The sequence below is a fragment of the Oncorhynchus tshawytscha genome, linkage group LG10 (genome assembly GCF_018296145.1).
Source record: "Oncorhynchus tshawytscha isolate Ot180627B linkage group LG10, Otsh_v2.0, whole genome shotgun sequence".
NCBI classification, from domain to species: domain Eukaryota; kingdom Metazoa; phylum Chordata; class Actinopteri; order Salmoniformes; family Salmonidae; genus Oncorhynchus; species Oncorhynchus tshawytscha.
In genome coordinates this window covers 14888768-14905996 of record NC_056438.1, presented here as the reverse complement: position 1 = coordinate 14905996, position 17229 = coordinate 14888768, and the positions used below count along the sequence as shown (strand labels likewise).

The window sequence follows — 17229 nt, the reverse complement described above, 5'->3', positions numbered from 1 at the left end:
ATTACCTTACAGAGGGCATAACTGGACTGTTTGTATTCAATCATACTGTAATTGGAAAAATTGCTTTTGTTTTTTTTATTATAAAAAAACATATACTTTAGTTGAAAGAGCTATTTTTCCAGTAGAAAAGCAATATTCCAATAATATTAATACAGTAATATAGAGACAGACAGAGGATGACATTTGGGCCATCTAATGTGGAGACCTGCCTACTGAAATGTTCCTGTTGGTAAATTACGTGATAAATGAGGTGCTTAGCGAAGGCTTTGAAGACTTTATTTCAATATCCCCACATTTGAGCCCACACTGTGCCTTTAAGAGAGATTTACAGTGCCTTGCGAAAGTATACGGCCCCCTTGAACTTTACGACCTTTTGCCACATTTCAGGCTTCAAACATAAAGATATAAAACTGTATTTTTTTGTGAAGAATCAACAACAAGTGGGACACAATCATGAAGTGGAACAACCTTTATTGGATATTTCAAACTTTTTTGACAGATCAAAAACTGAAAAATTGGGCGTGCAAAATTATTCAGCCCCTTTACTTTCAGTGCAGCAAACTCTCTCCAGAAGTTCAGTGAGGATCTCTGAATGATCCAATGTTGACCTAAATGACTAATGATGAAAAATACAATCCACCTGTGTGTAATCAAGTCTCCGTATAAATGCACCTGCACTGTGATAGTCTCAGAGGTCCGTTAAAAGCGCAGAGAGCATCATGAAGAACAAGGAACACACCAGGCAGGTCCGAGATACTGTTGTGAAGAAGTTTAAAGCCGGATTTGGATACAAAAAGATTTCCCAAGCTTTAAACATCCCAAGGAGCACTGTGCAAGCGATAATATTGAAATGGAAGGAGTATCAGACCACTGCAAATCTACCAAGACCTGGCCGTCCATCTAAACTTTCAGCTCATACAAGGAGAAGACTGATCAGAGATGCAGCCAAGAGGCCCATGATCACTCTGGATGAACTGCAGAGATCTACAGCTGAGGTGGGAGACTCTGTCCATAGGACAACAATCAGTCGTATATTGCACAAATCTGGCCTTTATGGAAGAGTGGCAAGAAGAAAGCCATTTCTTAAAGATATCCATAAAAAGTGTCATTTAAAGTTTGCCACAAGCCACCTGGGAGACACACCAAACATGTGGAAGAAGGTGCTCTGGTCAGATGAAACCAAAATTGAACTTTTTGGCAACAATGCAAAACGTTATGTTTGGCGTAAAAGCAACACAGCTCATCACCCTGAACACACCATCTCCACTGTCAAACATGCTGGTGGCAGCATCATGGTTTGGGCCTGCTTTTCTTCAGCAGGGACAGGGAAGATGGTTAAAATTGATGGGAAGATGGATGGAGCCAAATACAGGACCATTCTGGAAGAAAACCTGATGGAGTCTGCAAAAGACCTGAGACTGGGACGGAGATTTGTCTTCCAACAAGACAATGATCCAAAACATAAAGCAAATTCTACAATGGAATGGTTCAAAAATAAACATATCCAAGTGTTAGAATGGCCAAGTCAAAGTCCAGACCTGAATCCAATCGAGAATCTGTGGAAAGAACTGAAAACTGCTGTTCACAAATGCTCTCCATCCAACCTCACTGAGCTCGAGCTGTTTTGCAAGGAGGAATGGGAAAAAATGTCAGTCTCTCGATGTGCAAAACTGATAGAGACATACCCCAAGCGACTTACAGCTGTAATCGCAGCAAAAGGTGACGCTACAAAGTATTAACTTAAGGGGGCTGAATAATTTTGCACGCCCAATTTTTCAGTTTTTGATTTGTTAAAAAAGTTTGAAATATCCAATAAATGTCGTTCCACTTCATGATTGTGTCCCACTTGTTGTTGATTCTTCACAAAAAAATATAGTTTTATATCTTTATGTTTGAAGCCTGAAATGTGGCAAAAGGTCGCAAAGTTCAAGGGGGCCGAATACTTTCGCAAGGCACTGTATATTGCACTGAGGGAGAAATGCATGAAGACTTCTATGTGAAAGTGAAAGTGTCCAGCTCCCCTCCTCTTTCTATGTGAAAGTGAAAGTGTCCAGCTCCCCATTTCTTGTAAATGCCACCGTTACAAATAATTCATCTGGGCAGATGAACAGCCAGACCCAGTCTGCTTTCCATACACTGGGTGATTACACTTCACTGTTCTCCGCTGTCGACAGCAAAACATTCAAGAATTAAGGTAGGAACAGTCCATGTCAAGACCATTTCTGCACTATTATGTAATAACATGTTAATACAATCCTATTGGTTGGGTGATTACAATGTTACTGACTGTAAATCGCTCTGGATCAGAGTGTCTGCTAGCTAATAGACTAAAATGTAAATGTACTACAAAGGGAAAAGGGTTAAAGCAATGTAAATTGATGCCTAACATTATTAGAGCCTATATGATCAAATTGTGTGTGTGTGTGTATGTGTGTGTGTGTGTGTGTGTGTGTGTGTGTGTGTGTGTGTGTGTGTGTGTGTGTGTGTGTGTGTGTGTGTGTGTGTGTGTGTGTGTGTGTGTGTGTGTGTGTGTGTGTGTGTGTAGATATGGCGTCTCTCAGCATGACAGAAGACCAGTTGCGCTGTTCCATCTGCCTGGATATCTTCGTCCTCCCTGTCTCCACTCCGTGTGGACACAACTTCTGCAAATGTACGCCATCTTTTATGGATCTTAACTTTGTATTAAGTTTCAAACAGTAAATTGTATCTATTTTTTGTCTGTCACTGATGTACATAAAAATTGTCCCTAAGTGATTAATAAAGTTCCTATCTGTCTGTCTGTCTCTGTCTGTCTGTCTGTCTGTCTGTCTGTCTGTCTGTCTGTCTGTCTGTCTGTCTGTCTGTCTGTCTGTCTGTCTGTCTGTCTGTCTGTCTGTCTGTCTGTCTGTCTGTCTGTCTGTCTGTCTGTCTGTCTGTCTGTCTGTCTGTCTGTCTGTCTGTCTGTCTGTCTGTCTGTCAAAGCTTGTATCTCTGACTACTGGGATATCAGGGAAGCCATCTGCCCTCTGTGTAAGGAGACGTTCAAGAAACGTCCTGACCTCCACGTCAACACGTTCATTAACGAGATAATCAACCAGTTCAAATCGGCACAGGAGGACATTTCTCCACACACCATTTTGCCATTGAGAGAGGTACGTGGTGTGGGACAGCTGAGTAAAATTGTAAAGCTAGAAGATTTTTGTTCTTGATCATGTGACCTTACTAGGAAAAACTCCAGGCCCTGTTTAGAACTTATAACCAGGGCCCCGAGTTTTACCTGGTATGGTCAATTAAACAATTGTCCATCAATATTGTGATTATGGTTCAAATCAACCCATTCCCCCTATAGCCAGAGCAGGGGGATGCTACAGATGGAGGAGTGAACAGGAAGATCCAGGCCAGACTGAAGAAGGTGGAGGAGATCAAAAACTCAGTGGAGATCAGCAGAGTGAGTTCTGGATCGTTTTCATAAAGAGTCTTAGAAGTGCTGATATAGGATCAGTTTTGCTTTTTTACAGCATAATGAATATGATTATTATGGACAGGGGAAACCTGATCCTAGATCAGCACCCTGACTCTGAGATGCTTTATGAATACAGGCCCTGATAAGCATCGGACTGTTGTTCTCATCTATGTAGGGTATAGGTCTTCTGCAGTTGTAGTAATTCAATTTAATGAATTTAATCATCATAGCTGCATTTTTAAAAATTAAAACTGATAAATAGTTCTGGGCCACCCAGTCTGAATGGTCTGATTGTGTGCTTTATTCCCTCATAAAGTAACACCTGTGACCCAGATTCACAATAGGTAATTTTTTACAGTACATTAATTGGTCTGAATCTATTTCACTTCATTCCACAGGCTAGTTCACAGAAAGACATAGAGGAAAGTGAGCAGGTCTTCACTGAGCTGTTGCGCTCCATTGAGAGAAGCCAGGCTGACGTCGTCGGTGAGATCCAGGAGAAACAGAGAGCTGTGGAGAAACAAGCTGAATGTCTCATCAAGGAGCTGGAACAGGAAGTAGCAGATTTAGAGAGTGGAAATAATAAACAAGGGGAACTCCGTTCCACCCCACAACAAGTAGGTGTGCTACTGCTTCTCTCTGTGGTCGAGTTGAATGTTGTCGACTACAGGGTTTTAGTTAGGATTGAGACGGGATGTGGACATGAAGCTAGGGTTATGATTAGGGTTGAAGCTATGGTTAGGATTAGGCTTAGTGTTGAGACGGGATGTGGACATGAAGCCAGGTTTAGGATCAGTTCTTAGTAAAAACTCAACTCAGCTGACTCTATCCAGCCACCCCTTTGAGTCAGGTTTTTCTCTCTTCTGCTCTGTGCTGGGTTACTGTTACGCAGTTTACAATTGGCTCATTCATCCCCCTCCTCTCCCCTGTAACTATTCCCCAGGTCGTTGCTGTAAATGAGAACGTGTTCTCAGTCAACTTACCTGGTAAAATAACGGAGAAATAAAAAATGAATAAAATAAAAACTTTGTGACAATGTTTATGCAAATAATGTATAAAATACATTTAGTTGAAGTCTGTCCTTAGTAAAACTCGATCCCAACTGTCCTCTGCTTTATATCTGCTCTGAGATCAGTCCTTAGTAAAACTCGATCCCAACTGTCCTCTGCTGTATATCTGCTCTGAGATCAGTCCTTAGTAAAACTCGATCCCAACTGTCCTCTGCTGTATATCAGTTCTGAGACCAGTCCTTAGAAAAACTTGATCCCAACTGTCCTCTGCTTTATATCTGCTCTGAGATCAGTCCTTAGTAAAACTTGATCCCAACTGTCCTCTGCTGTATATCTGTTCTGAGATCAGTCCTTAGTAAAACTCAATCCCAACTGTCCTCTGCTGTATATCTGTTCTGAGAACAGTCATTAGTAAAACTCGATCCCAACTGTCCTCTGGTGTAGATCTGTTCTGAGACCAGTGCTAGCAGTGGTGGAAAAACCATCTGGGGAATTGTGTCCCAACTGGAAGATACCTTCAGAGAGGAGATGAAGAAAGTCATGGATAAAGGTTACTATTCTTTATTTATCTATAATGATACATTTGATAAAAGTTGACAAATACTGTAGAATCATGACCCACTGGGCACAGATGTCAATTCAACATCTATTCCACATTTCTTCAACATAATTTAGTTGAAATGATGTGGAAACAATGTTGTTCAACCAGTGTTTTACACATTTACAGTAATTTTCTATTTGGACCCATTCGATTTTTCTATAATTAAATTAGATTAAATCTTCATCGTGAACAATGACATTTTCAATTGTGAGTTTTTTTATTTTCATTCAGGGTTGAAATTGCTGAAGACTAATGCAGGTAAAACATGCTACAATTTGATATCCACAAATTCACATGTTAATCTCTCGTTTCTCAACCTTTTAACCCACCATTGAATTATTTACCACACCATTTAATTCATTATTTTACATTTTACTGTCATTTATCCGTTCTTGTTTTGATCCTAACTATAGTCTGGTCAGGTGACACCACAGGGTGGTCATGGAAGATCCCTGTCCCTAATTAGAACTAACAGAATGGATGGATGGATTAAATAATGGATGGATGAAAGGATTAATATATGATGAATGGATAGATGAATGTATTAATTAATGGATGGATGGATGGCTGAATTAATGAATTATTGCATGGGTGAATGAATGAATCAATTGATGGATGAATGGATGGATGTATTAATTAATTGATGAATGGATGAATGATATATCTGCTTTATTGTTATTTTCCGATAGTGAACGTGATTCTGGACCCAGACACAGCTCATCCTTTCCTTGTTCTGTCTGAGGATGGGAAACAGGCCAGACACGTCAACGATTGGAGGATCCTGCCTTTCAACCTCAAGAGGTTCAATACCAGTATCAGCGTTCTTGGGAGGACAGGGTTCTCCTCCAGGAGATTCTACTTCGAGGTGAGATACAGTACAATAAAGAAGAGCCAAACGGATGTATCGGTTGACTGACATTATCGGTGGATATTTGACTTTTTGGGCTTTTAGATATTTATATATACCACCATATTAGACTGGACAATAAAATCACACTAATCCTTTCAGATCATTGTTTCCAAGGTAAGAAATCAGCCCTCAGAGTATCATTGTAGGGATGTTTCAGTTTTGCGGGTATATTAGAGGGAAGTTGTACTTACTATGACTGTAAGATGTGGTTCTCGTACCTAGCGATGAACGCACTAACTGTAAGTCGCTCTGGATAAGAGCATCTGCTGAATGACAAAAATATAACTATAAATGTTTTTTTTTTTTTACTTGAATTTGAACTTAAAGGTGCAGGTCTCTGGGAAGACTGACTGGGGCCTAGGAGTGGCCAGGGAGTCCATCGACAGGAAGGGGAAGGCACTCCCGACCCCTGCGATTGGCTACTGGACCTTGTGGCTGACCAATAGGTATGAGTACAGGGCTGCAGATGATTCTGGCTCCATCCTCCTCTCCCTGAGAGAGAAGCCCCAGAAGGTGGGGGTGTTTGTGGATCACAAGGAAGGGTTGGTGTCTTTTTACGACTCGGAAGCCAAGGTTCATATCTATTCCTTCACTGGGTGCTCCTTCAATGAGAAACTTTTCCCCTTCCTGAACTCTAGTGTCAATGACAATGATAAAAACTCTGCTCCATTTGTCATTCTGCCTGTCAGTCATAGAGGCTGACAGGCTGATTGGTTAGAAATCAAGATGGGATGGGCCACATGTATTTTGACTAACATCCCCATCTGTATCCTTCCTAAAAACGCTTCTGCTGAACTGTTTGCCAGTATGCAAATGTAATGATATATGCGATATCATAAATGGTATTTTATGATTCTTGAACTCTGCCCCATTTGTCATTCTGCCTGTCAGTCATAGAGGCTGACAGGCTGATTGGTTAAAAATCAAGATGGAATGGGCCACATGTAATTTGATTGATTCTGGTCTGTTGAGAACTGTAGTTCTTGATGATAGTACTGATTCAATAATATATCTGCCTATGTGTTGAACTTGGTGTAAACTGTCTGTGATTTAGATAATATGACTAACATGACGAATAACATTTCAAAAACATGACTATTAACATTTCAATAACATGACGAATAACATTTCAATAACATTACGAATAACATTTCAATAACATGACGAATAACATTTCAAAAACATGACGAATAACATTTCAAAAACATGACGAATAACATTTCAATAACATGATGAATAACATTTCAATAACATGACGAATAACATTTCAATAACATGACGAATAACATTTCAATAACATGATGAATAACATTTCAATAACATTACGAATAACATTTCAATAACATGACGAATAACATTTCAAAAACATGACGAATAACATTTCAATAACATGATGAATAACATTTCAATAACATGACGAATAACATTTCAATAACATAACGAATAACATTTCAATAACATGACGAATAACATTTCAATAACATTACGAATAACATTTCAATAACATGACGAATAACATTTCAAAAACATGACGAATAACATTTCAATAACATGATGAATAACATTTCAATAACATGACGAATAACATTTCAATAACATGACGAATAACATTTCAAAAACGTGATAATAAGATGGTAATAACATGAAGAATGTTGATTTAGTTGATATAGTATATTCAAAAATGTATTAGATGAGTGATTACAGCTATTACAGTGTATTTTCAATCACAAATAGCATGAATTAATTGGTATTCGTTTGTTATAAGCCTAGTGAAGGACTCAGTATGCATTGTTATCCTTCTTAAGAGTCGGAAAAATCGAACAATAAAGCTTTCTTTCCGTGCCGGATTTCCTCTACATTTTCCATGCAAAAAATACATGAATTTCTCTTCATTCTCTTCAACCACTCATCTCCTCCATCCTTCTCCTCTCTCCTTCTCCTCCTCCCTCCTTCTTCCATCCACCTCAATCAGAATCAGTCATTTTTCTGCCATCGAAGGGTGACATTTTATTTTGTAAAGTGGTTTCTTGCATCAAACACAAACATTTTTGTCTGCTCTTTGTCCAAAGGACAAGTGGATGATCTTGTCTCGTAAAACAAAGGTTAAATAATAAAAAGGTTCATTTCAAGCCCTGCATGTTTTTTTTCCTAATATCTCATGGAATGTAGGCCTACATTGAACACCACACATTGAATTCTACTGTAGGCTGAATGATAGAACAGCAATTTCCATGTTCAAATATTATGGGATGATTTTTCTTCATTGTTTTTTTGCTCTCTCTCCCCAGAGTGGGCCTACACTATGATCAAATAGCCACAGTAGCCTACTTGACCACTGTTAAAACTAACTTAGTATCAGGAATAAAGGTAAGACCCAAGTGTAGACTGTGTTAAGTAACCATGTTTATTGTAACAGGGACAGGCAAATGATAGGTCAAGGCAGGCAGGGGTCGATAATCCAGAGTAGAGGCCAAGGTACAGGACGGCAGGCAGGCTCAGGGACGGGCAGAGTGGTCAGGATGGCGGGTACAGGGTCAGGACAGGCAAGGGTTAAAAACCAGGAGGCCGAGATCAAATCAAATCAAATCAAATTTATTTATATAGCCCTTCGTACATCAGCTGATATCTCAAAGTGCTGTACAGAAACCCAGCCTAAAACCCCAAACAGCAAGCAATGCAGGTGTAGAAGCACGGTGGCTAGGAAAAACTCCCTAGAAAGGCCAAAACCTAGGAAGAAACCTAGAGAGGAACCAGGCTATGTGGGGTGGCCAGTCCTCTTCTGGCTGTGCCGGGTGGAGATTATAACAGAACATGGCCAAGATGTTCAAATGTTCATAAATGACCAGCATGGTCGAATAATAATAAGGCAGAACAGTTGAAACTGGAGCAGCAGCACAGTCAGGTGGAAGTTGAAACTGGAGCAGCAGCATGGCCAGGTGGACTGGGGACAGCAAGGAGTCATCATGTCAGGTAGTCCTGGGGCATGGTCCTAGGGCTCAGGTCAGTTGAAACTGGAACAGCAGCATGGCCAGGTGGACTGGGGACAGCAAGGTGTCATCATGTCAGGTAGTCCTGGAGCTCAGGTCCTAGGGCTCGGGTCCTCCGAGAGAGAGAAAGAAAGAGAGAAGGAGAGAATTAGAGAACGCACACTTAGATTCACACAGGACACCGAATAGGACAGGAGAAGTACTCCAGATATAACAAACTGACCCCAGCCCCCCGACACATAAACTACTGCAGCATAAATACTGGAGGCTGAGACAGGAGGGGTCAGGAGACACTGTGGCCCCATCCGAGGTCACCCCGGACAGGGCCAAACAGGAAGGATATAACCCCACCCACTTTGCCAAAGCACAGCCCCCACACCACTAGAGGGATATCTTCAACCACCAACTTACCATCCTGAGACAAGGCTGAGTATAGCCCACAAAGATCTCCGCCACGGCACAACCCAAGGGGGGCGCCAACCCAGACAGGATGACCACAACAGTGAATCAACCCACTCAGGTGACGCACCCCCTCCAGGGACGGCATGAGAGAGCCCCAGTAAGCCAGTGACCCAGCCCCTGTAATAGGGTTAGAGGCAGAGAATCCCAGTGGAAAGAGGGGAACCGGCCAGGCAGAGACAGCAAGGGCGGTTCGTTGCTCCAGAGCCTTTCCGTTCACCTTCCCACTCCTGGGCCAGACTACACTCAATCATATGACCCACTGAAGAGATGAGTCTTCAGTAAAGACTTAAAGGTTGAGACCGAGTTTGCGTCTCTGACATGGGTAGGCAGACCGTTCCATAAAAATGGAGCTCTATTGGAGAAAGCCCTGCCTCCAGCTGTTTGCTTAGAAATTCTAGGGACAATTAGGAGGCCTGCGTCTTGTGACCGTAGCGTACGTGTAGGTATGTACGGCAGGACCAAATCAGAGAGATAGGTAGGAGCAAGCCCATGTAATGCTTTGTAGGTTAGCAGTAAAACCTTGAAATCAGCCCTTGCTTTGACAGGAAGCCAGTGTAGAGAGGCTAGCACTGGAGTAATATGATCAAATTTTTTGGTTCTAGTCAGGATTCTAGCAGCCGTATTTAGCACTAACTGAAGTTTATTTAGTGCTTTATCCGGGTAGCCGGAAAATAGAGCATTGCAGTAGTCTAACCTAGAAGTGACAAAAGCATGGATTAATTTTTCTGCATCATTTTTGGACAGAAAGTTTCTGATTTTTGCAATGTTACGTAGATGGAAAAAAGATGTCCTTGAAATGGTCTTGATATGTTCTTCAAAAGAGAGATCAGGGTCCAGAGTAACGCCGAGGTCCTTCACAGTCTTATTTGAGACGACTGTACAACCATTAAGATTAATTGTCAGATTCAACAGAACATCTCTTTGTTTCTTGGGACCTAGAACAAGCATCTCTGTTTTGTCCGAGTTTAATAGTAGAAAGTTTGCAGCCATCCACTTCCTTATGTCTGAAACACATGCTTCTAGCGAGGGCAATTTTGGGGCTTCACCATGTTTCATTGAAATGTACAGCTGTGTGTCATCCGCATAGCAGTGAAAGTTTACATTATGTTTTCGAATAACATCCCCAAGAGGTAAAATATATAGTGAGAACAATAGTGGTCCTAAAACGGAACCTTGAGGAACACCGAAATTTACAGTTGATTTGTCAGAGGACAAACCATTCACAGAGACAAACTGATATCTTTCCGACAGATAAGATCTAAACCAGGCCAGAACTTGTCCGTGTAGACCAATTTGGGTTTCTAATCTCTCCAAAAGAATGTGGTGATCGATGGTATCAAAAGCGGCACTAAGGTCTAGGAGCACGAGGACAGATGCAGAGCCTCGGTCCGATGCCATTAAAATGTCATTTACCACCTTCACAAGTGCCGTCTCAGTGCTATGATGGGGTCTAAAACCAGACTGAAGCATTTCGTATACATTGTTTGTCTTCAGGAAGGCAGTGAGTTGCTGAGCAACAGCCTTCTATAAAATTTTTGAGAGGAATGGAAGATTCGATATAGGCCGATAGTTTTTTATATTTTCTGGGTCAAGGTTTGGCTTTTTCAAGAGAGGCTTTATTACTGCCACTTTTAGTGAGTTTGGTACACATCCAGTGGATAGAGAGCCGTTTATTATGTTCAACATAGGAGGGCCAAGCACAGGAAGCAGCTCTTTCAGTAGTTTAGTTGGAATAGGGTCCAGTATGCAGCTTGAAGGTTTAGAGGCCATGATTATTTTCATCATTGTGTCAAGAGATATAGTACTAAAACACTTGAGCGTCTCTCTTGATCCTAGGTCCTGGCAGAGTTGTGCAGACTCAGGACAACTGAGGTTTGGAGGAATACGCAGGTTTAAAGAAGAGTCCGTAATTTGCTTTCTAATAATCATAATCTTTTCCTCAAAGAAGTTCATGAATTTATCACTGCTAAAGTGAAAGTCATCCTCTCTTGGGGAATGCTGCTTTTTAGTTAGCTTTGCGACAGTATCAAAAAGGAATTTCGGATTGTTCTTATTTTCCTCAATTAAGTTAGAAAAATAGGATGATCGAGCAGCAGTAAGGGCTCTTCGGTACTGCACGGTACTGTCTTTCCAAGCTAGTCGGAAGACTTCCAGTTTGGTGTGGCGCCATTTCCGTTCCAATTTTCTGGAAGCTTGCTTCAGAGCTCGGGTATTTTCTGTGTACCAGGGAGCTAGTTTCTTATGAGAATTTTTTTAGTTTTTAGGGGTGCAACTGCATCTAGGGTATTGCGCAAGGTTAAATTGAGATCCTCAGTTAGGTGGTTAACTGATTTTTGTCCTCTGGCGTCCTTGGGTAGGCAGAGGGAGTCTGGAAGGGCATCAAGGAATCTTTGTGTTGTCTGTGAATTTATAGCACGACTTTTGATGTTCCTTGGTTGGGGTCTGAGCAGATTATTTGTTGCAATTGCAAACGTAATAAAATGGTGGTCCGATAGTCCAGGATTATGAGGAAAAACATTAAGATCCACCACATTTATTCCATGGGACAAAACTAGGTCCAGCGTATGACTGTGACAGTGAGTGGGTCCAGAGACATGTTGGACAAAACCCACTGAGTCGATGATGGCTCCGAAAGCCTTTTGGAGTGGGTCTGTGGACTTTTCCATGTGAATATTAAAGTCACCAAAGATTAGAATATTATCTGCTATGACTACAAGGTCCGATAGGAATTCAGGGAACTCAGTGAGAAACGCTGTATATGGCCCAGGAGGCCTGTAAACAGTAGCTATAAAAAGTGATTGAGTAGGCTGCATAGATTTCATGACTAGAAGCTCAAAAGACGAAAACGTCATTTTTTTTTTTTGTAAATTGAAATTTGCTATCGTAAATGTTAGCAACCCCTCCGCCTTTGCGGGATGCACGGGGGATATGGTCAGATAAAGAGAGACTGGGGAAAAACAGGAGCTGAGACAAAACGCTGGTAGGCTTGAACAAACAAGACAAACTGGTACAGAGACAGAAAACACAGGTATAAATACCCAGAGGATAAGTGGGGAAGATGGGCAACACCTGGAGGGGGTGGAGACAAGCACAAGGACAGGTGAAACTGATCAGGGCATGACACTTAAAGCAGGTACAGCCTCAGTGTTCACAGTAAATGTGTGCTGGAAGTTGCACAGAATTTTCACAACTTTCAAATTTGTGCTCAGCAGACCTGACATTTTCTCAGTGATGAATTTTTATTTTTTGAGGGAACATTGGTTGCAGCCGCATGCGTTTGCAACATGAATTTCATGTTTTTGTTTGTAAACCAATAGATATAGTATGCAGTTATGATGATGAGACAGTATCGTCTGCAAAGATCGACAGTATCGTCTCTTAAGATTTTGTGAAAATAAGCATGTGGTTGTCTCATCTAGCTATCTGAAGTCGAACTGTAAGGTGCTCTGGAAAAGAACATCTGCTAAATGACTAAAATGTAAATCTTTTACATACAGATCTCATATTGAATTATTATTATGTATATATTTTTTTAATAAATATTGATGTCACAAATGTATCATTTGTACATTTCTTTATTAAAAATATAATTATTTGTTACATTTGAGTGTACAAAACCTAGCAATATTACTTATTTATCTGAGAGCGAGGCGTATGTATAGCATTTAGCAAAAAACATGACTATTTGCATCTGAAATGAAACCATCAGTGAACAAACCGATGCCATGATATGATAGTTTAAAAAATACACCAGTCCCTTTCATAGTTTATTTAAACAAGAAAAGCTAATTTACAAACATTTCTGAAAATGGATATATAGCGTTTTGGAATAAACTCTTAAGTGTGTGAAAGGAAGGCAACTATCCTCTTCGTCCCATTTGGGCTCTCAGGCCACCATGACTCCACAGATGAGGAGGAAGGGGTTAGAGAACTGATTTGGTGTGAATAACTGAAGGTGCTTATTTGCATATTTTCACGTCATCCTTGACGTTACACACCATTGGGGATGAGCATTACATTTGACATTTAAGTCACTTAGGTGACGCTCTTATCCAGAGCGACTTACAGTCAGTGCATTGATCTTAAGATAGCTGGGTGAGACAACCACATTCCAAAGTCGGTAAGACCATTTTTAGTCAAAGCAGAAAAGTCAGTTGGCAAAGACGAGACGAGACTTAGTGTTAAGTGTTATTTAATTGTTTTGCACTCGTTGTGTCCACTGGCAACGGGGGAAGAGAGAGAACTGGTTTGGTGAGACTAAGGGGGGTACTAATACTAATACTGAGGGTACTAATACAGGGGGTGAGCACTCATTGTAACACATTGTAAAGAGAGAGAAAGAAGGTACAGCCTAATCAGATCAAGGAACCAAAAAAGTTTTGGAATTATTATTTTTTGCGTCACATAAGTGTTTGGGGTGAAGAAAATAAACATCTTGAAAATACATTTTTAAAAATGACAAAATATTTGTAGTGGCCATTAGGACACAGTTCATAGTATATAAAACATGTAGAGGCCATTAGGACTCAGTTCATAGTATATAAAACAGGTAGAAGCCATTAGGACTCAGTTCATAGTATATAAAACATGTAGTGGCCAGTAGGACTCAGTTCATTGTATATAAAACATGTAGTGGCCATTAGGACTCAGTTCATAGTATATAAAACATGTAGTGGCCATTAGGACTCAGTTCATTGTATATAAAACATGTAGTGGCCATTAGGACTCAGTTCATAGGTATATAAAACATGTAGTGGCCATTAGGACTCAGTTCATTGTATATAAAAACATGTAGTGGCCATTAGGACTCAGTTCATAGTATATAAAGCATGTAGTGGCCATTAGGACTCAGTTCCTAGTATATAAAACATGTAGTGGCCATAGGACTCAGTTCATTGTATATAAAACATGTAGTGGCCATTAGGACTCAGTTCATAGTATATAAAACATGTAGTGGCCATTAGGACTCAGTTCATAGTATATAAAACATGTAGTGGCCATTAGGACTCAGTTCATTGTATATAAAACATGTAGTGGCCATTAGGACTCAGTTCATAGTATATAAAACATGTAGTGGCCATTAGGACTCAGTTCATTGTATATAAAACATGTAGTGGCCATTAGGACTCAGTTCATAGTATATAAAACATGTAGTGGCCATTAGGACTCAGTTCATAGTATATAAAACATGTAGTGGCCATTAGGACTCAGTTCATAGTATATAAAGCATGTAGTGGCCATTAGGACTCAGTTCATAGTATATAAAACATGTAGTGGCCATTAGGACTCAGTTCATAGTATATAAAACATGTAGTGGCCATTAGGACTCAGTTCATTGTATATAAAACATGTAGCATTACAGTAAATGGGGACAGGAGGTAAAACAGTTAGTGCATCCCGATGTCCACAACAGAAGACATTTATTAACAAGCTTTTATTTAGCTCTTATTTAATGTGAAATAAGCATATTGGTGTAGGGGGACCTGTTGAAGTGATCTTGACCTGGTAGATAGATCACCTGCAGAGATGGAGCACCATTTGTACTTGTCTGGTTATAACTGTTTATAACTAGATATGAGTGTGCAAAACATTTAAATTACCTTAGACATATGCATATGACAAAATTCATATTTTCTTCAAAATTATGAAAACTAAATGATACTATAATCAAATGATGGTAATGTAGATTGTTCTTTGGAAAAAATCTGAACTTTATATAAAGGAAAAATCCATATTTTTGTTTGAAAGAAAATGCAAATTCACTGCAATTTTGCTAAAATAACAGTTTTGGTCATTTTTCATGTCTAATGATGTTTTGAAAAGAAATAAGATCATATTTTGCTGTGATTGTTACTTTTTCCAAAAGTGCCCCCAAATGGTAACGGATGTACACTACCGTTCAATCGGCCACTTAGAAATGTTCTTTAAAGAAAAGTTCATTTTTTGTCAATTAAAATAACATCAAATTGATCCGAAATACAGTGTAGACATTGTTTTAATGTTGTAAATGTTTTTTTATTTTTATGGAATATCGACATGGGCGTACAGAGGTCCAATATCAGCAACCATCACTCCTGTGTTCCAATGGCACGTTGTGTTGGCTAAAAAAGGCCAGCATCCCGGAGTCGCCTCTTCACTGTTGACGTTGAGACTGGTGTTTTGCAGGTACTATTTAATGAAGCTGCCAGTTGAAGACTTGTGAGGCGTATGTTTCTCTAGACACTCTAATGTACTTGTCCTCTTGCTCAGTTGTGCACCGGGGCCTCCCAGTCCTCTTTCTATTTTGATTAGAGCCTGTTTGCGGTGTTCTGTGAAGGGAGTCGTACACAGCGTTGTACGAGATCTTTAGTTTATTGGCAATTTCTCGCATTGAATAGCCTTCATTTCTCAGAACAAGAATAGACTGACGAGTTTCAGAAGAAAGTCTCTGTTTCTAGCCATTTTGAGCCTGTAATCAAACCCACAAATGCTGATGCTCCAGATACTCAACTAGTCTAAAGAAGACCCGTTTTATTGCTTCTTTATTCAGGACAACAGTTTTCAGCTGTGCTAACATAATTACAAAAGGTTTTTCTAATGATCAGTTAGCCTTTTAAAATGATAAACTTGGATTAGCTAACACAACATGCCATTGGAACACAGGAGTGATGGTTACTGATAATGGGCCTCTGTACGCCTTTGTAGATATTCCATTAACAATCTGACGTTTCCAGCTACAATAGTCATTTACAACATTAACAATGTCTACACTGTATTTCTGATCAATTTGATGTTATTTTAATGGACAAAAAAGTAGCTTTTCTTTCAAAAACAAGGACATTTCTAAGTGACCCCAAACTTTTGAACAGTAGTATATATCACACACTACTTTTGAAAGGTAGTATATATCACACACTACTTTTGAAAGGTAGTATATGTAAAAATGTATGTTGTGTATGAAACATGTTTATTTCCTTTTCCTTTCCTAATTCTATAGCGACAGGACAAATGCTAATATTAACATTTAGATAAGTGCTGATTCAGTGGATATAGTTTGTTGTAAAAGTATATATATTTTTTTTACATTTAACTAGGCAAGTCAGTTAAGAACAAATTCTTATTTCCAATGACGGCCTACCGGGGAACAGTGGGTTAACTGCCTTGTTCAGGGGAAGAACGACAGATTTTTACCTCGTCAGCTCGGGGATTCAATCCAGCAACCTTTCAGTTGCCACCCCAATTAAATCTGTCAATATAGAATTTACAACGAACGTTGAATCACAAAGAGCATTAACTAATTGGTATATAGTGAAGTACATTGTTATTTTGTATAAGAGTTAGACAAGAATCAAAGAATAAAGCCATCTTTCTGTAGCACGTTTTCTCTATTTGCCATGAAAATAAATATGATTCTCTCTTAATCCTCCTTTCTTTTCTTCTCCTTATCAAAACTTCTTCTTCCATCCATCAAATCAAATCAAATTTATTTATATAGCCCTTCGTACATCAGCTGATATCTCAAAGTGCTGTACAGAAACCCAGCCGAAAACCCCAAACAGCAAGCAATGCAGGTGTAGAAGCACGGTGGCTAGGAAAAACTTCCTAGAAAGGCCAAAACCTAAGAAGAACCCTCGAGAGGAACCAGGCTATGAGGGGTGGCCAGTCCTCTTCTGGCTGTGCCGGGTGGAGATTATAACAGAACATGGCCAAGATGTTCAAATGTAACAGTTACATCTATCAACAGAAGCGCCAAGAAGCAGGGACCCGCCTGAGCGCCTGCAATAGGCTGAGCAAGTTTAAACCACGCCCAGTCTCTGTGATAGGCTAACAGACGGGTT

At 40.0% G+C, this 17229-nt stretch overlaps 1 protein-coding gene across 1 annotated transcript; it reads left to right on the top strand.

Annotated features, from left to right (window-relative positions):
- Positions 1-2038: 2038 nt before the first annotated feature.
- LOC112259781 (E3 ubiquitin-protein ligase TRIM39) lies at positions 2039-7810 on the top strand. The gene is made up of 9 exons (XM_042329500.1): positions 2039-2194; positions 2546-2650; positions 2962-3131; positions 3329-3427; positions 3841-4059; positions 4897-5002; positions 5285-5311; positions 5743-5918; positions 6291-7810. Exons 2-9 carry the CDS (start codon positions 2548-2550, stop codon positions 6663-6665), a joined length of 1275 nt encoding a protein of 424 aa, XP_042185434.1. The 5' UTR covers positions 2039-2194; positions 2546-2547; the 3' UTR covers positions 6666-7810.
- Positions 7811-17229: the final 9419 nt, after the last annotated feature.